Source organism: Anarrhichthys ocellatus, unplaced genomic scaffold, assembly GCF_004355925.1.
Source record: "Anarrhichthys ocellatus isolate YVR2014 unplaced genomic scaffold, GSC_Weel_1.0 scaffold79, whole genome shotgun sequence".
Taxonomy (NCBI): Eukaryota; Metazoa; Chordata; class Actinopteri; order Perciformes; family Anarhichadidae; genus Anarrhichthys; species Anarrhichthys ocellatus.
In genome coordinates, this window is record NW_022280109.1 from 1183378 (window position 1) to 1204345 (window position 20968).

At 39.4% G+C, this 20968-nt stretch overlaps 1 protein-coding gene across 8 annotated transcripts in view; it reads left to right on the forward strand.

The window, feature by feature from the left end:
• The window catches only part of LOC116398199 (ankyrin-2-like), a 190821-nt gene that overhangs the window by 154314 nt on the left and 15539 nt on the right, over nucleotides 1-20968 (forward strand). For 5 of the 8 annotated variants that reach the window (XM_031874299.1, XM_031874294.1, XM_031874297.1 and 2 more), the window contains exons 26-40: nucleotides 342-429; nucleotides 1175-1278; nucleotides 2452-2490; nucleotides 3832-4056; nucleotides 5695-5793; nucleotides 7522-7676; nucleotides 7800-8011; nucleotides 8831-9035; nucleotides 9138-9234; nucleotides 9348-9576; nucleotides 11273-11398; nucleotides 11563-11685; nucleotides 12334-12366; nucleotides 12695-12716; nucleotides 16351-20895. In XM_031874299.1, coding sequence (XP_031730159.1) covers nucleotides 342-429; nucleotides 1175-1278; nucleotides 2452-2490; nucleotides 3832-4056; nucleotides 5695-5793; nucleotides 7522-7676; nucleotides 7800-8011; nucleotides 8831-9035; nucleotides 9138-9234; nucleotides 9348-9576; nucleotides 11273-11398; nucleotides 11563-11685; nucleotides 12334-12366; nucleotides 12695-12716; nucleotides 16351-20895 — 6302 coding nt within the window. The remainder of the gene's footprint in view (nucleotides 1-341; nucleotides 430-1174; nucleotides 1279-2451; nucleotides 2491-3831; nucleotides 4057-5694; nucleotides 5794-7521; nucleotides 7677-7799; nucleotides 8012-8830; nucleotides 9036-9137; nucleotides 9235-9347; nucleotides 9577-11272; nucleotides 11399-11562; nucleotides 11686-12333; nucleotides 12367-12694; nucleotides 12717-16350; nucleotides 20896-20968) is intronic. The other 3 variants (XM_031874302.1, XM_031874298.1, XM_031874301.1) reach the window with 3 other exon arrangements.

The following is a 20968-nucleotide window of genomic DNA, read 5'->3' on the forward strand; positions in this document are numbered from 1 at the left end:
CTAATGCGAAACCTTTAAGAAAACACTAATGCGAAACCTTTAAGAAAACACTAATGCGAAACCTAGTTGTTGTTTCACCATCAACATTTAAACTTAACTGTCCATTCCTTAAATTACATTCATACGAGTCATGAGCTCTAGGGTATGAAATGACCTAACTCTTGTCCACATCAACTGATTCTGACAGTTTTTCATATGAACATGTAACCCTGTTTGTGGGATTGAATGAAAGTGTACTTTTCCTTGTAGTTGTCATTCATTTTGCACCCGCTGTGATCTCTTCTATTGTCTTGACCAACGAGCTTCACTGGCTTCTATGCTTTTTTTCTTCTCTGCTATAGTTCAGACAGGTCCTTCACACCCACCCACCACAGCTACTACTCCCCTAAACATGAAGGCATCATAGATGAGATGCTCACCGGTCACCAGGTAAAGTACATGGTTAATTATAGTCACAGCCATTGCAGGTGAAACAGAGTTTTTTCTATTTTGTAATATCTAATATTTTGTACAAGTACTATACTTAAGCACTACAATATACTTCTGCTCCACTACAGTTCAGACTGAAATATAGACTTGTAATATAAATAAACTAGATTTAATAGTTACCAATTAATCTGAAGATGAAAATGTTACATTAAAAACAAAAAATAAAATAAACTATTTTAGATCAAACTACGAACAGTATATGAAGCCATTGAATTTAGCTGCAACATTCAAGTTCTACTACATGTTAGTGCATCAATAATAATGATCTAATAATATCCAAATATGATCTAATAACACTGATAGGGGCCATACTACATAATACGTACTTTAAGTTTGAACATTTTAGTATATTTGTTACAAATAGTGCAATACTTTAACTATTTTCTTTCTGGTAATGGAGTATTGGAGTAGGTGTAACTGCAACTTGACTCACTCACTCACTCACTCACCACTCACCCACTCACTCACTCACTCACTCACTCACACGCAACCAATCTCATGATGCTACTGGCAGAGTTAACTACTCTATGTTGATTATAGTTTAAGGGGAACAGTGGTGATTTAGTTTTCAACTTCCATGAATGGCAAGTAAAGTATAATAATATACGTATTATCTTTAGTTCATAATGCTACATACAATAACTTCTGTTATATGTCTGATAAGAGGTTCTTTGTTTGACTCCAGGTCTCGTCACTTGCCAGGGAGTGTGAGAGGGATTCGTATCGTCTGAGTTGGGGCACCGAGAACCTGGATAATGTGGCTTTATCCTCCAGCCCCATTCACTCTGGGTAGGTACTGTCAGATCTGGAGCAAATCATTGTATCATAAACATTGCACATTTTACACTCATATTGAACACAAATGTGGTAAAATGTTGATGAATTTTTTTTGGAAAATACAATTGAAATAATACCAATCACACCTCAAAAAAAAAAGAACTGATTTCTGGGGGCTCAAAATTACACAAATATTGTTTTTTCTGAAAGTTTAATGGCTTGTAAAATATATAAATGCATACATGCTTTGTTCTTCTTTCCCAATGATTTCCATTTTATAAAAAGGAATACATTTAGTAACTAATGTTTTATTAACAATTGAGAAGTTCATCCCAGATCACAGGCTGCTTGGCGAAGTGGGATTCCTGTTGTGAAATGTGGCCTCGCTCAATCTTTGAGCATCAGTCTGGTCCTCAATACAAATATATATTCTTGATATCCGGAGTGAAAAAAAATCCAAACTAAATAGTTAAAGACAGTTCAATATTTTGGGAAATACACTTATTAGGAAGCAGAAGTCAGGATGAAATTATTTTAGCTTAGCATAAAGACAGGGGTAAACAGCTAACCAGGCTCTGTTTAGCGGATGATTACACTGTCATGAAATAGTTCCAGCATGTAACTCCCCTTAATTCCACAAAAGTTACATTTTTACATTTTTGTTTGAAAAGAGATTAAATAAACGACATATGACATGGTAAGAGCTTTAGAGGTGTTAGACCGTTCATTTTTCAACTTTAAGCTAGCTGCTTCCCCCTGCTTCCAGTCTTTATGCTAAGCTAGATTAGCGATTTCCTTGATACAGCTTTGTACTTAACACACAGACATGAGATTTAAGTGTTAAACTATTTATTTATGCAACAAAGGGATGCATAGAATATTGTCCATGTTTACAAAATTGACATTAGTAACATCAATGACACTTTTTGCAATTATGTTTTCGTGATTCTTGCTAAACATATTTGGTGAAAGTTATGTAAATACTGATTTGAATCGTCACTACTCTCCTCCAGTACATGGGCAGTATTGAAATGTAAGTGATCATGTCAGCCCTTGATGAATGTGTTTTACAAGATCCATGTAACTACTCCGTGTCTCTTTTTCCTTATTCTGACTGTCTCTTGTCCGCTCTTGTTTCTGCTTGACTTTTGATTCCTTTTTGTCTGATGTGGTTGTTGTTTTTAGCCATTCCTCTCCGTGCCACGATCATGGAGACCACAGCAGGTGACCTTCTGCACCTTGGATAAATCATTGTCCTCCTCATCATCATCATGCTCTTCCTCCCCTCACAGTGTGCTCTCCTGGTGGAGAGGTGTATGTGTCACTGTCCTCAACAGACATTGCCTTATAGACTTGGTTGTGGGTTTACAATGTGTCAAATCCTTTTAATCTGACTTAAATGTCCACACTCTGGGTCCCAGAGTTGATGTCCCCACATGGACGTATCATCTGATTCAGAAAGTTCAGGAAAACAAATCTTTAATTGTGGATATCTGGGCAAAAAGAGGCGGTGAAAGTTGAGGACATGTTTGTGGATTTCATACAATGTCTTGTTTATTGTGCATTTCCACTAACATACCCACCAACCACAGATTTAGTCTTACTGGATAAGATAAGTATTATTGTGTACTTTATACAGGAAAATGGGCTTGGATCGATTGAAGCAGAAAAATACTCTGATTGATTTAGTGTCCGTCAAACAGAAAAGCTTTATTTCCTGACCATATTGAATTACACCATCAAAGTACTTGTCAGCAGTGAAGGAAATAAATCTTCGTCTTCTAACAGTCGTGAATTCAATAACATATGTGTTAATGTCTCTGTGTGCTTGTTAATGTTGTCTGTTTGGGTAATGACCTGGTGATGATCAAATTGTAATGTCACTTCATCATGCCCATACTCCCGCTCATTGCGATATGTGATCCATGTGCATTCAGTATTTTCCACTTTGCATGAGGAGCGAGGTCAAAGAGTCTCAAGCTATTGAAGCTATCGTTTGATGCAACTTGACCAGATTCCCAGAGATGGAGCTGTTGATGGTGGTGACCATTTAGTGTTGAGAAAAGAGAGTCAGCGAAATGGCCCTACTGTCTGCATGGCTATTCTTACAGATAAACGATTTGAAGTTTTGTTCATCAATATATTTGGTGATATCAATTTGTCAATTTGCAGCCATTTTAAACAGGATATTACATATTTTACATTAAATCTTTTGAAATAGAAAAATAGCCATTATTCTGTAATTGCCACTTTTGGTCACAGTGGCTGCAGTTTTCTGAGACCCTGTTTTGACGAAACAATCTCCACTCAGTTGCTGTTTGTTTGTTAAATGACTTGTAACTTGACAACTTAAAACATCCACATTAGCAGTATGTGTATATTATTTTGGATTAGTAACCACTTGAGGCAGCTACTAGTTCTTAATTCTCTACCTTTGAGGTACTGCTAGTGTTATCACATGGGCAAACAATCTACCACGTAGCTTTGGTGTCTATATTCCCGTCACTTAATGGGATCAATGAGAAATGTCGTTAATTTGTGGAAATATCTCCTGTTCTGCCTCAGCTTCCTGGTCAGCTTCATGGTGGATGCCAGGGGCGGGGCCATGCGTGGTTGCCGGCACAACGGTCTACGCATTATCATCCCGCCCAGGAAGTGCAGCGCTCCCACGCGGGTGACGTGCCGGCTGGTGAAGAGGCATCGTCTGGCCACCATGCCTCCGATGGTTGAGGGCGAAGGCCTGGCCAGCAGGATCATCGAGGTGGGGCCCTCTGGAGCCCAGTTCCTTGGGTAATGCCGCAGGGATAGATGATGGAATGAGTGAATGAAAGTTAGTGGATGTACAGGCTCAAGAGAGAAGGAATATGGAGAGGTAGCAGAAAAATATAACAAATGCAGAAATCAGCAGTTTACTGAATTGATACAATTTAGTATCATTTAATTTCTAGTTAGTAGTAGTTGTGAAAGATCAGTTCCTGTACTTTTTCAGTTTTCACATTTTTTTTTACACAGGTAAAAGATGAGTGACATAGAATATCCAAATATTCTATGTCACTAATCTTTGACATTTATTAGGATAATACAATTTACAAAGTGTTTAATATGTCATGCATGCATCTCTAGTGTAAGAGGGAATATAAGTGGGAAGAGGAAAAAAGTAACAGGAATAACAGGTCAGACCTGTAGTCTCTACATTCATGCTATGGACACTGATTTGTATCCCTTTTAATGGCAATTTCACAACGTGCTGCCCGTTTTCTTTCAGATTAATTTAACCTCTGCCTCTGCATTACTAAAACTGTTTCTGTATCTGCTCTTGCTTTCTCCCAGCACCAGGGAAATGTTAATCTTTGCTCTTCAGCATGCCCTGATTTCTTTCGTAACAGCTGCAGTCCAACTCGTTTTAACCTTCTCCTTAACCCTTAATGAAAAAGCCTTTCTTATGAACCCCACCTTTACTATATTGCACCATGATTGGTTTGATATGTGGCCTCAAATTCTGCCCTCTGCTGGTAATGTTTGAAAAAGAATAGTATGAAAGCATTCATGCTATGATTATGATTCTCCCCCGTAATAATAGGGATGATATAAGTTATTCATTAACTATTTATTGCTGACATGATGGAGGTTCTCCCTGACCAAAACTACTGAAATATGTTGTTCTTATTACTATGTTTAAATTAATATTATAAAATGTGTGAGTATTTAACTCTGCAGTGAAAGCTGTCTAACTTTACCTTAAGATGATTGTTCCTATTATAAATGTAAATGATATATATTTTATTATTTGCCGTGAAAGTGGTAACATTTGAAACAGCAAAATGATCTTTAGTGACCTATGAAAACTTAGATAACTACAGAAACCCAAAGCGTTCAAAGTGATTTAAATACAATTTCTATTATAATTTAGATAGATATGAAGTAATATGTTTTAATAATATGATTAATAATTAATTATTAATAATGAATACCTAAACTAATATATAACAATGCAGTTGTGACATTGTCAATCCAGGCACTGACCTGTTTGTCTTGATTGACAGACTTTGCCATTAAAAGTGTCATTATGACATGAATCTGTTGTTGGACAAAATAGCACTGTGAATTAGTTTATAGAATTTTGAAATTCAAACAGCTTGACTTAAATGAAACTGACAGTAATAATGAAACAAAGCAGGAGGGAAAGAAAAATATTTTTACAATTTCATTTTTACAATATCTTTCAATATTTATGTTGTATATATATTATTATACATTTTGAAAACTTTTGGTCTCCATAGGCACTCGGCTAAAAATTACGACAGTGTTATTAATCTCATTCAAGTGTTGCAAATCAGTCCCCAAGGTTTCTATTTTGCACCCATCCAAACCATTGTGTGTGCTCTTTCTTCCTCACTGCTGCGTATGGACGCTTGGTCGATCACACAGTAAACTCCATCTCCCCACTGCCCCTCCACCTCTTAATGAGGGAGAAAGTTTGGTTAGCAGAATCCTCCAGCTCGGTCCTCCGGGGACAAAATTCCTCGGGTATGGTGGAAAAAAAACGTTTTTGCATATGAAACAATCTATGGATGCCAGTCTCAGTGTTTTATCTTACAAACCTTCCATTTGATGTCATTTTGTCCATAAGTTACTGTGTTGTGTTTGCACTGGTGTCTTGTATCCCACCTCATCTGCTACTTATGACCCTCTATATCACATTGCTGCGAGATTACTTTGCTGATTCTATTTAATTGAATCCCCCTCTTTGCTTAGCCTTCTCCATTTTTTGTGTTTATGTTTTCTTGCTTACTGTTTTCTTAACAAATGCGTGTTAGTTTTTTTTAATTCTGTGTGAAATTTAAACGGTTGTCTGGCCTGTGAGTAGCTAGGGAACCAGGTGAAATTTGACAATATGGTGTGATTGGCTCTGTTTTTTCATGTAAATGTTAAGTTGACCAGCAGGCTAATTTGGCAAATTGGTAGTGTAACTAAGTCATGCATGTTTTTTGGTCATTTTCCTTGATATGATTTTAGCTTGAAAGCTTAAACATGTTGAATACATTGCTACTTTTTCACAATTTGAGCCAGAACTTTGAAAAAATAAGGACATTATGTCTAAGGACATGAACCCAGTTGATATTGAAGTTTCTCCTGCCACCACTTGGGACATTCAAAGTGCAAATCTGGCAAGTGCTAGTTTTAAAATAGCATACAAATAGAAATACATATTATCATCTACTGTCAGGCCAAAGAACCCTCAAAATATCACATGAAAATATCATCAGTTAGGCTTTATAGCTGTGTTGGTCCCATCTTGGATTGTACTTGTAGCATGCCTGTTATAGATATGTGTTATAGCTAGTTTGTTGTGATTATGTATATCAGGTAAGTATTAAAGTAACAGTTAAATATTAAATATATAATATATAAACTTAAATATTGATTATAATCAATCTACAAAAACATTTTCCTCATCCCCTGTGGGTATTTTGACAAAAGTGGTGACAATATCTACTATAGTTTTCAAAACACCGCCTTCTCAAACTACTGCCGCAGCACGATACACTTCTCTGCTGTCCATGGGTAGGATATGTTCAAAACGCTTAGTAAAATATGACCAAATGCACTTCCTGTTTGTAGTTCTATGTTACTTATTGTAACATGTGTTACTCACAACTAGCTTTTTACATTGTGGTGAGCAACTAAGATAAGCAGCTCACTGTGCAGCAGTAAAAGTCTGGAAACTTTTCTCGATGCAAATGAGTAAACAGTAGAATTAGATCAATTCTTTAAGGTACACTCTACAAGTTAATCCACCTGGATTGTTCACTTGCATGGCTGATGCAACCAGAGCACTTGAGCAATGCTGAAGTCAGACCAAACAGTCAATACACAGTCTTGTTTGTCTTGTTCTCTTAAAGATCAACTGATCTTTCAACAGACTGGGTGTCAGGCTCCTATCAGGTTGCTTACACCATCCAGGTTGCACCTGTGACTATGTTCATACCCGCATGATGGAAACCCAAGTCATCCAGACTTCATAGAACTGTAATTACATCCATAACTATTATGTGTAGTACTGAAGAAAATATAAACGAAGCTTACCATTATACAATCAAGCACAATTTGAAAGACAGGACAATCTAAGAATATCTAAGTTCTTGAAATGAAGTAAAAAGTCAATTAGACCATGCCCAGATGCAGTTATACACACATTGTTATCATCCATGACATTCTGTACTTACTCACACTACCTGGCCTCTACCCCTCCAGTCCTGTGATTGTGGAGATTCCCCACTTTGCTGCCCTTCGGGGGAAAGAGAGGGAGTTGGTGATTCTCAGGAGTGAGACTGGAGAAAGCTGGAAGGAGCATCACTGTGAACACACTCAAGAGGAACTCAACCAGATACTCAATGGCATGGACGAAGGTCAGTCTCTGATGGTGTATCAGTAGACTGCACCATAACTTTGGAAAAGCAGACTTAAAAAGAATAAATGTAGTCCTACTTTATTGTCCCTGACACAAGTTCCTTTCTTCCCCCTTCCTCCAGAGCTGGATACTCCAGAGGAGCTGGAGAGGAAGCGCATTTGCCGAATCATCACGAGAGATTTCCCACAATACTTTGCGGTGGTATCGCGCATCAATCAAGATAGTAATCTGATTGGTCCTGAAGGAGGCGTCCTGAGCAGCACTGTTGTGCCCCAAGTACAGGCAGTTTTTCCTGAGGGTGCCCTAACCAAGAGGATCAGGGTCGGACTGCAGGTATTTGACAAAAGCATCAGTAAAGTCAATGGGACCCTGTGATATTTACTGTACAATTGACTGATTTTTTGCATCTGTATAATCAAAGCATAGCATACAAGCTTAGATATCAAACCATCCCAAATTAAAAAAAGTAGACAGAATACAAAAGTTGAATCAGTAGATGATGCTAGATGAATATCAGGCGATCATCGTCATTACAACTAAACCTTTGGGGAACATGAATGCCTGTACTAAATTGTCATTAAATCTCAAAGTAGTTGTTCGGAAATGTCCCTATAATTTAAAAACTTGCTGATGGTTCCAGACGAATAGTGAAGAGATCAACAAAGTTGTTGGACTTGGCTTCTGGAAACAATACATTCTGTCGATCCATCTATACTAATCCATCTTGTAGATACTGCAGTCGATAAGTGATTCGACCTGCTGTATGAATCTTTAGGATTCATACTCTTGAAGATGATGGATATTTGTAGAAAATTTCCGTCCAGACAAAAGTGGTGTATCAACCAACTGACGACGTAGCAACTAGTGCTATCGTCTGGAATCCATTGTAAGATTTCTGTTTGTCAAGGTGAGGATGGTCCATATTATTTTCTGCTTCAAGGGGCAATACGATACCATGTGGATGAAAATGCCGTTGCCTGGAACGTTAGATGAGATGGGTGATGAATGTCATAGCTTGTAGTCAGTTACTTTGCAACCCTGGTATAAAGTTCACTGCAGCCAACATTTCCATCAGGAGATCATCCTCAGTACATGGCCTTAGCTCAGGCTTCACCCATATGTATGGTTGCTGTATACTGTCTTCTCTCCTAGTCCCAGCCAGTAAGTGTGGATGTAGTGAGGAAGATCCTGGGGAACAAGGCCACATTCAGCCCCATCGTCACCCTGGAGCCTCGCAGGAGGAAGTTCCATAAACCTATCACCATGACCATCCCTGTCCCCAAGAGCAACTCAGACCTGGTCCTGAATGGCTTTGGAGGAGACACCCCCACCTTACGACTGCTTTGTAGTATCACAGGTTAGAGAACTCACGCAAATACATACACAAAGCTGTGAATAGACCAACCATACAAACGCTCACATTCTAAAATGTCAATCTTGGATTTGTGTCCATGTGCAGGTGGAACGACACCTGCTCAATGGGAGGACATAACAGGAACCACTCCGTTAACATTTATCAATGACTGTGTCTCCTTCACCACCAACGTGTCTGCAAGGTAACACAAAAACATATTTGTTGTAGCCCAACTATAACTGATGTAGTATAACTGATTAAAAGAGCTGCAGACCTAACTTCACTGGTTCTTTCCAATCCTCTTCTGCTTTCTAGATTCTGGCTGATAGACTGTCGGCAAGTCCAGGAATCTGTCAATTTCTCCACTCAGGTCTACCGAGAGATTATCTGTGTCCCTTACATGGCCAAGTTTGTCATCTTTGCCAAGACCCACGATCCCATTGAGGCCCGACTGCGGTGCTTCTGCATGACAGACGACCGGATTGACAAAACCCTGGAGCAGCAGGAGAACTTCACCGAGGTGGCCCGCAGCCGAGATGTCGAGGTAAGGAATGAGTGGGAGAGGAACATATATATATATATATAGTTAACGCGTTATTATCGCGTTAATGCATTAATTAATTAATGCCGACAATTATATTAAGGCAGTTTTGTTTATTTTTATTATTAAGCAAGATTTTTAACACAAGAACCAGGCAGCAAACAGTGAACAGCTGTGTTTGTGTGGCGTCACTTCCTTCTTCCCCCCGGGTCCGGAACCCCTCCTACACTCTGTCACCGTCCTTCACTCTTGTCTCACAAACACACACACACACACACACACACACACACACACACACACAGCGATCTTCTCGTTACAGGATCAAACGTGACTGTTGTGAAGTGGAGCTTCTAGTGAGGACCAAGACACGTCTTGTTTGAACGGAATACTTTACTGTCTGAACTACAGTATTACAGTGTTACAGTCAACAGAACACGCTCTTGCACCCCGACATGTGGTTTTCTACGTTTCATCAACATTGTTAGCGAACGCGTACCATTCTACTTCCTGTCTCTTCAAACTAAAAGCACTTCCGTTTATGCTCTTCACAATAAAAGTAAATCATGCAATCAAACAATTTACAACAGTGACAATATTAAAATACATATTGTTGAGTTTTTAAAGTGTTTTTGTTTGGAATATGTATAATAAGCATCATTTAGTTATCGCTACTGAGAATTTAACAAACGAAAAAAAGAAGTAGATATGTTTGCAGTTTTCAAGGTCTATATTTCAAATTGCATCTATTACACACATGAAAATAAAGTTATGAACACCGGCTGAATATCTATGATCAGAATCATTATAACTGTGTTATAACTGCTACTGTGTAAAGGGAATACTGCTGTTAAAAATAACCTTATTTGTTTAAAGTGTTTGCAAACCAAATGTTATTGCCCTTTTGTTCATATAGCAGTACTGTTAAAATAAAAGTGCGCAATACACTACTTTTGAATTAATTATTGAACTTTGCGCATAACAATGCGATTAATCGCGATTAATCGCAAAAAAATCATGCGATTAATCGCAATTAAAAATATTAATCGTTGCCCAGCACTAATATATATACTGTACATATATATGTATATATAATACACAATTAACTGATTTGCTTTTATTGTGAGGTTTTGAAACATCACATTCTTGATTTCTGAGAAATAAGATGAAAGGTGATGAAAGTTGCCTTCTTTACTGATTTCTACCAGGACATTGATCTGTGTGTGATCTGCATAACATAATGGTAGTTGTGCTTGTGGATAGTTGTCTTTGTTGATGCATGTACACTGTGAACTAAAGGGGGCCCAGCATGGTGCCTTGGGAAACACCTCAGATCGGGGGTCACAGTAATGGAGGCACTTCAGACCGCTACTCAAACCGTTCTGTTTAATACGTGTGATTTAAACCAGTATGTAGTGCTATCTGCCACTTTTTCACCAAAATTGAATGATCAGCAGTACCAAATGCTCGGCTCAGATTGTCCAGTTTTAGTGCTGTGAAATAAATAGAAACCTCATTAAAATGTATCGAAATATCATGGTTATTCATAAAAGACATCCACCTTTAGGAAATTACATTATAGAAAACTTTTGACTTTTGAAATGAAAATGTCGATATGTTCAATGGACAAGGCTATGTTTCATGAGAAAATTGTTTTTGTTGGTTGTTTGCTGTTAATAAGTGTACTTGTTCTATTTCTCAGGTCCTGGAAGGTAAACCTATCTATGCAGACTGCTTTGGAAACCTTGTTCCACTCACCAAAAGTGGCCAGCACCATCTCTTCAGCTTCTTTGCCTTTAAGGAGAACAGACTAGCACTCTTCATCAAAGTGAGAGCTATTTTTTATTTGAAACAAATAAACAACCACCAAGGTTTTTAAGCAAGTGTCAACTATAATTCATCATGTCGTATTTTTCTAAATGCATATAACATTCTAATCAGAGAAGATTTCTCCTAATGACTGAGTAATGCTGAACTGCTTGGCTGTTGCAGATCAGAGACAACACTCAGGAGCCGTGCGGCCGTCTGTCCTTTATGAAAGAACCCAGGAACTACAGGTCACTCACCGAAAATGCCATATGCAACCTCAACATCACCCTCCCATCATACGGCAAGGTAAAGGCACTACACTGTTGTTTGACTGAAAAAAGGAAGATTTGTGTTCTTGTTAGTTCACAAGAAGCACTATATTGAAATACTCTATTTGTTTGTAAACTGGACAATACTCTAATATTGAGTCCATTTAATCTCCCACTTATCAACTACTACATTATTCCAAAACATATCCCCAATTACTTTCTTATTTAATATTCCTTAATTGACTTTCTTATTTCAAATGTTTTGAAATGCACCCAACATTATAGCTTTATAGTGTTGATAAAAACTGCCTTCTACCCAGTCAGCCACCTTTAAGACTGTACTAGGCAACATTGCAGGCTGGTGACCTCTAATCAGATCAAAACTAAACTAAATATAATCGACTTCAAATCCCAGATGTCATGTGATGTGATGGCACGTCATTGATGCTTCCTGCTGAAGCACCAAGACACAAAAAAAGATCAAAGTGTAATTGAGGCTAACAAGATGATTCTGTTTTTACATCAAAACTGCTTTAAAGACCTCTCTAACTTTCCCTGAAATCACACTGACTGCTTGTCGTTGCTTTGGTAACCATACATAGCCATGTCTTCTTTCTCCCTTTAATGTTGCTGTTGTTTCTATGTGCACATCTTTCTGCTTCACGCTGCTTCTTGCTCCAAAAAGGAGTCCGATTCAGACCAAGAGCAAGAGGAAGAGGTAAAAGCAACCACTGCTTCCCCCTCCCTCTTCTACTAACTAGCTCTGCTGACCTGTCCTGTCCACTGTCTTATCATGAGGACTAAATATAGGACATGTTCACAAGTAGTCAAATATTATGTTTTAGATCTATTTTGTTTGTTCAAGTATATTAGATTGTGAATTGTCATTGGCATAGCTCATTTTTGCTGTTGTGTTATATGTGTCCATTGTGTTCTTTTGTTTTTAAAGTAGCAGCTGTAATAGTAGTAGTAGTTTTAGAATATTCGGCACATATGAGTGGATGAAACAATACTAACTGTGGCCCATTCTCCACATTATTTTCCAGACCAGCAGAACACTACAGAAATGTAAGACATTTTCTTTTTCCATTTCATTCTACTCTATAACATGTACTAAAATTGTTCTTATCTATAATAATACTGCATGCCTTTATTAATCAAACTAATATGACAATACCACTGATATTGTGTGGGTAATTAGTCAGATGTAGTTAAAGAAAGTGTGCAGAGGAATAACCAGACTGATCCCCTGACACCCCCAGCTTAGCCCTTAGCTAAATCGTAGACCATATACATCTTGTCAAAGCCCTTTAAGCTTCATGTATTTTTGTCCACTCACACAAACTCCCTTTGTCAAAGTTATGTTTCTCCTGAGGTTTAACTTCACTTTTTATTTTGCTTTATTTCTCAATTTCACACCTGCCTGATTGTCTTCGATTTAACTCTTTCCCCCTCACGATCTGAGATCTGATATTTAGAGAAAGAGTTAAACAGTGTGTACATCTATGTACATGAAAATGAAATGCATTCATAGTGTGCTGAAGTTTATTCGACAATGGCCTCCAATATTTTGCTGGCTAAAGCATACACAATGCCATTTTTGCTGTGCCAATGTTGTTGGTTTTTTGCGCCTGTTTGGTCTTTTATTGGCTCCAAGCAAACCTGCTTGTGTTGAGGTGGGTGGAGTGACACAACTGGAGTTGTGAGGCAGCGCAATCCAATTTGGCTACTTTTTTTGGCATTTTTACCTGCACAGTTATGCAGATCAGAGACAACACTGTTATACATATCAACGGGATGTGTGACTTCCAATCAATTGCAGTTGGTTGAGGCAGGAAGAAGGCAATGATATCAGCTTTTAAAGGAGATGAGAGGAGGGTGATGTGATTTGTAGTTCCTTAAGCACACCGGGGGCCTGTACTACGAAGTGAGTTCAACACAGACAGGATATCTTTTGATTATCATGCTTAACTAATCCCGCTGAACGGTCCAGCAACGTTGGTTTTCTAAATCGGGCTGTGAGCGCATTTCCCATAAATGAGCGACGTTTGCTGTATATGACCTATCACAAACATGGACAAATCTGCTGTCAGCAGAGCAGCATATTATACAAACAAAGAGCAAACTAAAATATTAAACAAATATGAGGAAGTTAAACACATAATCCAAGCGACTGTGTGAAAATACAAATACAAGCTTATAGACCTATTACGGTCCAATCAAGAGCACGAGTAGATTGGACTATAATTAGATTTGTGTATTCCGTTAATTAGTTAATGTGTTACTTAGATTTATTCTTCTGGAATAGAAGATACTATTCATACACTTTAGGATATTAGGGTGTGTATGACAATATTCTGAAACGGATTTAGGGTCAAATAAACAATAAATATAAAACACACTTCAAAGTGTTAAGCATGTTTTACTTTCATATCTTATAATCACCCACAGCATACATAAACTACCTGGAGCAAAGGGCAAGGCAATGCGTACAGTCTGTGGATAGGCATGGCAAGGCAAGATGCTGACACACATGAGTGAATGATAATAATATATGATAAGAGAATATGTACTGATTCTGTTATTTTGGTTATGAAACCGTAATTTATGCTGCTGTTAGATTGCTGCTAGACCGCTCCGTTAACTCAGGTGGGTGTTGCATGCAGGAGACTAAAGTGTTTTTAAAATGTTTTTATCAGCAGTAAAGTTGTGTTGTTTTTGAAAGGTTAAACATCAAGAAATATGGACTGAAGAATAATATTTGATGAGATACAATTCTGCTGTGAATTTTGGAAATTGTTGAAATATTATGAAAATCTTTTTTCATAAATGTTGACTTTTGGACTTCAAAGTCACCATAAGAATACAACTGCAACACATTAATTAAATGGAATAGACACATGCAATTATAGTCAGATCTTGTGCTCTAGATGGGTCCGCAATATTATAAGTCTTTTATAAGCCTTTATATATTAAGTGTGTAGCATAAATTACCATGGCGGTCCACCCAAGTAAGAATTGAACCACCTTTGTAGGACTGTATATCCAGGCCTGAAGTTACCTCTCCAACCCCAAAACCTGCTTCGTAGTACAGGCCCTTGAACTCCAGCTGCTGTTACAGCCTTTCTCCTCCTAATAATGTCTTCATACGTCATAAAATGACATACATCGTTCTATAAAAGGTGCATTGCAATCTGCCCATATTTTTACAAGATTTTCAAATTCATGTAGATCTGTAGATCTTGTGCCATGCTGTGCCAGGGTTGTGCTGGTACCCCTGTGTCATCCAAATTCCAAAAATGAGTTGCTCCTGCACATGTGCGCTTGGGCTCTGAGTTCCTGAAACGCTATGTGATATAGATAGCGAGAGCACCAAGTTCCAGGAGATTAGAGTTTTAGTCCTCTAGTGCAGCTAAGAGTAGTAGTAGTAAACCTCTTCACCCATTTTGAATCCTTCCCCTTCTACCCTGCTTGCTCTGTTCATGTAGTAATGAGCAAAATACTAAAATAGAAACAGGCAAATACAATTTACTTGAGCATTTAAATTAATGTTATATTAAAACAACTGCTGTTGTGAACATACATGGATGACATGCTTAAACATGACATGATGACATGATTAAAATTTCATATGTGTAACAAAGGCATTATGCATATTTAATGTAGAGGTTACTGATACAGCATGTCATAGCAATTGTTTTGTAAATGGACCAAAAACTCACCACATTAATGAATGAAGACATTAACAAGCAGCCCTTGATCATGAGCACCTATCATCTACTAATTTCAGATTCAATCATTATACTTACTCCATTTACTCTTCACCAAGACCTCTCCATGAGCACTTCCCTTTGCTTTGCATGGAAATAACTTGCCTTACATGAATGTCTACGTGTGTGCTTGTATGTCTGTATGATTCTATGTATGTATTCTATGTCATGTTTATGAGTTTATTTCTTCTTTTGCTGATGTACTGATTTCGGAATGTTACCTCACAGCACCATTTGTAAATGGTTTTGTGCACAATTTTTGTTATTTCAGTTTTCATTATATAGCATTATAGTTCTATTTAAAATGTTTAGTTAAATATAAGGCTGAATGGAGGGCAAATGGATAAAAATATTACCCCTCCCTACCCAAGATTTTACGAGTATTCCAGAGATCCTCCTTCCGCATGGCAAAGCATCATATTTTGTATCACTGGATTTCTTTGATAGACACAATTAGAAGTCTGAGTTGTTTTCAAGCCATTTTTGCCTGTTATCACATTGACATTTGTCATACATCCGAGCAATCTTGAGATGTCTTGATGTTGTTTCCTTTGTTTTCTTTGTTGTCAATTTTTCTATTGTACTGGTTAGTTTGTTGGTTACATGGTTGTTCAATCATTTTTTTAAGTTTTGTTCTATAGTTTTGTCTTGTGAGTGTGGGTGTGCTGAGTGTATATGCAAGTTATTTCCTGCTCATATCCTTTTCCATCGGTATTATTTAGCCCTTGCTTTTCCACAGTTCCCCAGAGACATATGACAGTATATGCCCAATTCCTCTGATACCCTGATGTAGAACCCTTTGTGAATTTGTTGTCCTATGATCCCTGCAGTGTGCTCCAATCTTGTCCTGACCACATTCTCCAATGTCTGTCTCCTTTCATTTGAATTTTTGATTTTCTTTATTCCTTACTTGTTCTTCTTCCATATGGAAGATGAAGAGATGCCGACATCAGTCCTGAAATCAGAGCTGATTCGAGAACCAGACCTTCTATTCGACGTGTCAGAGATGAAACAAGATTTGATCAAAATGACTGCCATCTTGACTGCAGACTCCACAGAGAAATCCCCTTCATTAGGAAGGTCTGGTCTAGAGAAAGGGACTGAGGATGTTTCTGGAGAGCCGTTAGAAATAATGGAAAAGGACTTAGAGAAAGTCAAAGAGGACCTAGAAAAAGTCAGTGAGATACTGAGGAGTGGAACATATGAGGGTGAGGCAGCAGAGGAGGCAGCAAAAGCAGCTAGAATTGTCGAGGAGTGGGTTCTCCTCTCGGACAGTGAGATAGAAGTGGCCAAAAGAATGGCAGCCTTAGAAACTCAAGAGCCAGTCTTACGTGAAAGCAGAGCTATCAGGGCTCCCAGACCTAAAGCAATAAAGGACAGTGGTGACCTTAAAGAATACCTCCTGGATGCACCAGTAAGCTCCAAAATAAAAGTTAAAGAAGAGCCAGCTGTCCAAGAAGAATTCACTGATGTTGTACTACGCAAAGGTGCAAAGCCAACTACCCCAACCAAGGTGCATGACAAAACAGCTGCTAAGCCAATCAGAAGGAAGGGCAAAGACCAGGGGCAGGCAGAAGAATCAACAGAGGCAGGTGCTCTTCTAAGTTTGCCAACTGGCCCAGCATCACCCGTATCCCCAGTTATTGAAGAAACTCCCATTGGGTCAATAAAGGACAAAGTCAAAGCCTTACAACAGAAAGTGGAGGCAGAGCAAAAGAGCAAAAAGGTCACTGGAAGCAAGGCCTCGCAATTGCCTGTTATGAGCAAACCCTCTCCAAAAGCCAAAGAAAGCCCTAAATCAAAACAGGGTCCCCCGAAATCCCCCAAAGCCGAATCTGAAAAACTTGAGGAGACTATGTCAGTTAAAGAGCTTATGCAAGCATTCCAAACAGGACAGGACCCCTCAAAAAGAAAGTCTGGACTATTCGAGCTCAAAACATCCTCTACGTCAAGATCGGAGAAAACCACAAGATCAGATACCATCCAGTCAAAATCCATGACCAAAGCAATAACCTCACGTGTCTCGCAACAACGAGAAGTATCTTTGGATTCCAAACCTTGCAAGAAAGAGACCACTCAGCAAGACAGAGAGATAGAAACCAAGTCAGTTGCTTCTGCTCATTCTGAGCTAACTGAAACTACAGACTTTGGAAATGGTGGTCTTGATGATAGCTCTGACAGCTTAAAACATGAGGGTGTGGCAGACTCCCTAAGTGCCAGCTCTGGAGATTGTACCCCTCATTTGAGCTCTGAGGACAGTGACAAACACGAGGGTCTTGCCACTCCAGGCACAAGCCCAGAGAGTCTGTGTCTTTCTCCCAAAACTGGACAGCAGACCTCTACAACTTTGGCAGCAACTGGCACAACAGTCAAAAATGAATTTATAGACACAGAGAAGTCTGGACACTCTGGTGTAGGGACCACTGGTGACCAACGGTCTGCAGAATTGACTCTCCCTGTTTCTTCCAGTGAGGTTGCACATGATCACACTACAAGTGAGTCCATATCTGTTAGGAGGAATGAGTCTAAGCCATCTATACCTCAAAAGCTTACAAAGAGAATTTCAGAGGCTGTAGAAACTTTTCTTAGCGATGACGAGAGCCCTGATCATCAGCTAGAATTGTCTTTAATTCGTTTTCCAGCCTCTAGATCTTCTTCTCAGCGTCATGCAAGCTTAGAGCTGCCTTTAAAACAAGACTCAGACTCTCTCAGTCCATTAGCTGATGAGTCTTTGACAATAAGCCACAGAGACTCTCTTGAGGGTAGTCCTCTCATGGAAGAAAACTCCTCCCATAAGTCCCCAGATTCCATTGAACCTAGCCCAACCAAGGAATCACCCCCTCATGACTCCTTAGAGAGCAGCCCTGTAGAGCAAAAAATCCACCCATCCTTCCAATCATCTATAGGTCCATCTAGTAAATCCCATAGCCATCCAGATCCCTCCAAAGCTACAGACGTTCCTCAAGATGCTTTGCGCGGTAGGCTGCTTCGAGACCATGAGGCTAGTGCTGATGATGACAGTTTTGAGCAGACATCTCAGATGACAAGTTCCGGTAAGAGTCCCCTCTCCCCTGATACTCCCAGTTCTGAAGAGGTAAGTTATGAGGTAAACCCCAAACCCCCTGACTATACATTCCTTTCCATTCCATTCACACCGGCTGTCATTCCTGAAGACCAAGAAGAAGAGGATACCTCAGACAGCTATGAATCTAAAAGAAAAATCACTCCAGAGGAAGAGATGTTTAAAATGGCAGCCAAAATAAAAACATTTGAAGAAATGGATCAAGACGAGAGGAGCAAAAAGAACTCTAGAAAAGATTTGTTTCCCACAGCAAATGCCAAACTAGGGGATGACAGCTATGAAACAATAGAGCACACAAGTGAGAAGCTTTCGCAAAGTGAATGTAGGCTCAATAGACCCAATGAAGATTCAGAGTTAGCTCTTTTTGTTGATCCCCATATTAAAGTACAACCTCCCTCTCCTTTTTCAGCAGGTTTGCATGATGGACCCCACAGCAAAGAGGTCAAGAGCACAACAAGAACAGCCACTGTCAGTTCAGAGGGGCCTCACTCTGTCTCAGCCCAGCTGGAAACTGCACAGGAACAAAGAGTCCCACCATCTGTAAAAGTTGATGAAGACAGTACTGCCAAAAAGGCTCTGGTAACACCATACACTGAAAACAGGACTGATGAGCAAAAGGAGGAGAGTTTAAGGAAGTCAAAAGACAACAAAGGAGATGATAAGGATGGTCAAGAGTTAAGTGTTAGGCTAAAACAAGGTAGCAATGTAACAGATGAGGTAAAAGGAGATAAAAAGGAGCCTCCAAGAGCAGCGGAGGCTGGATGCAGTGCAGCTGTTGCCACGGGTCAAACAAAGGAAATGTTTAAACCGGAGGTCTGTATATATGATGACACAGAGGAGGAGGATGAGATACTGGAGCCTCCCAGAACTGAGTCAAAAGGTGTCACTGCAAGGGTAGAAACTGATTCATGGTCTGCCATGCGGGAGGATGATGCCGCTTTTGCAGCTCGTGTAAAAGAGGAGGAACAGAAGATACTGAATCTGGTGGTGGACCGTCAGTCTCTGCAAGCAACTCCGGACACAACACCTGGTAGAACACCAACAGAAGAGAGCACTCCTACCAGTGAGCCCAACCCTTTTCTATTCCAAGAAGGGAAGCTTTTTGAGATGACCCGAAGTGGTGCTATTGACATGACTAAGAGGAGCTATGAGGAAGAGGGGGGTGGATTTGCCTTTTTCCAGATAGGTGAACAGCCTTTAGATGAACCTCTCTTAGAAGAAAGTAGATCAGCAGCAGAACCTGAAGTTGGCCTCAATCTAACACTAGAGGTTAAGACTGAGGAGACTGAGACAAAAGAAGCAAAAGAAGCAACTGATTATCAGCTTCAGTCCCCAGCCGAAGGTGATCAGCAAACCTCTAAAGCTGATGCCTCCAAATCTAAAATCCCTAAAATGGGCATTTCCGCTTCAGCCAAATCTACAAAGAAAGATCAGACATCCCCTGAAGGTCGAGACAAAAATGTGAACGAAGATTTAGACAAAAATTCCCCTGACCAAATGATTACAACTGTACAGACAGCCGAAACTACAGTCACTAGATCAGTTTACTCTGAGCAGGGCCAAGAGTCCTCTGATTCATCTCCAGAAGAACCAGAGTCAGTGATAGAAGCGCCCAAATCAACAGTCAAGTCAAAACAAAGTGCTCCCACGAGTGTTAAAAAAACTCCAGTCAAAACACAAGCTAAGTCTGCTCAACAAGGTCGGGGCAAATCCACAATTCCCTCTCAATCTCATGCAACTTCCTCTTCAACCACTCTTAAAAAAGAGGCCTCCTTCATTTCTGAATCTAAATCAAGAATTCCCATTAAGGCTCCCAAGCCTGATTCTATTGTCAAACATGCTGGATCTACCCAAGACAAAAAGCTTAAGGTACCTGTGAAAAAGGATTCAAGAAGAAAATCTGAGACAGACACAGGTCCCTCTGATATCAAAACCAAGACACCATCTTCCAAAGCCAAGAGCTTCTGTGAGGGGGACTCTACCAGGTCATCTGCTAAAAAAGAAAAAGGTCGACCATTGAGTTCTGAGTCAGCAAAATCTAAAGGCTTCCAGTCCAGATTGCCAGTCAGAGGTAAAAGTGGTCATTCATCAACACTCACTAAAGAGAAAAGTGAGCCAAACAAACAGTCCATTGAGTTCTTTGAAGAGATAAGCGATGAAGCAGCAACACTTGTGGCAAGATTGGCACAGGCAGAGACAGAGAAAGAACAAAAGGTTGCAGCCGCCAACTCAGATGATGAGAGCAGTGTCATTGATCCATCAATCATAGAAAGAGAAACTTTCCCTGAGATGCAGTTCCTGCCCTCAGGAGACGTCTTTCCCATTAGACCACTGTGGGACAACCCTGTTGAGACACAGATGCAGCGAATCCCAGATGATAAAGTCCAAAGTCAAGGTATCCCCCCAGTTTAAGGGGCTATTCTCTATCTCTTGTGCCTCATTAGTACACTGTAGCTGTAAAGGAGCTG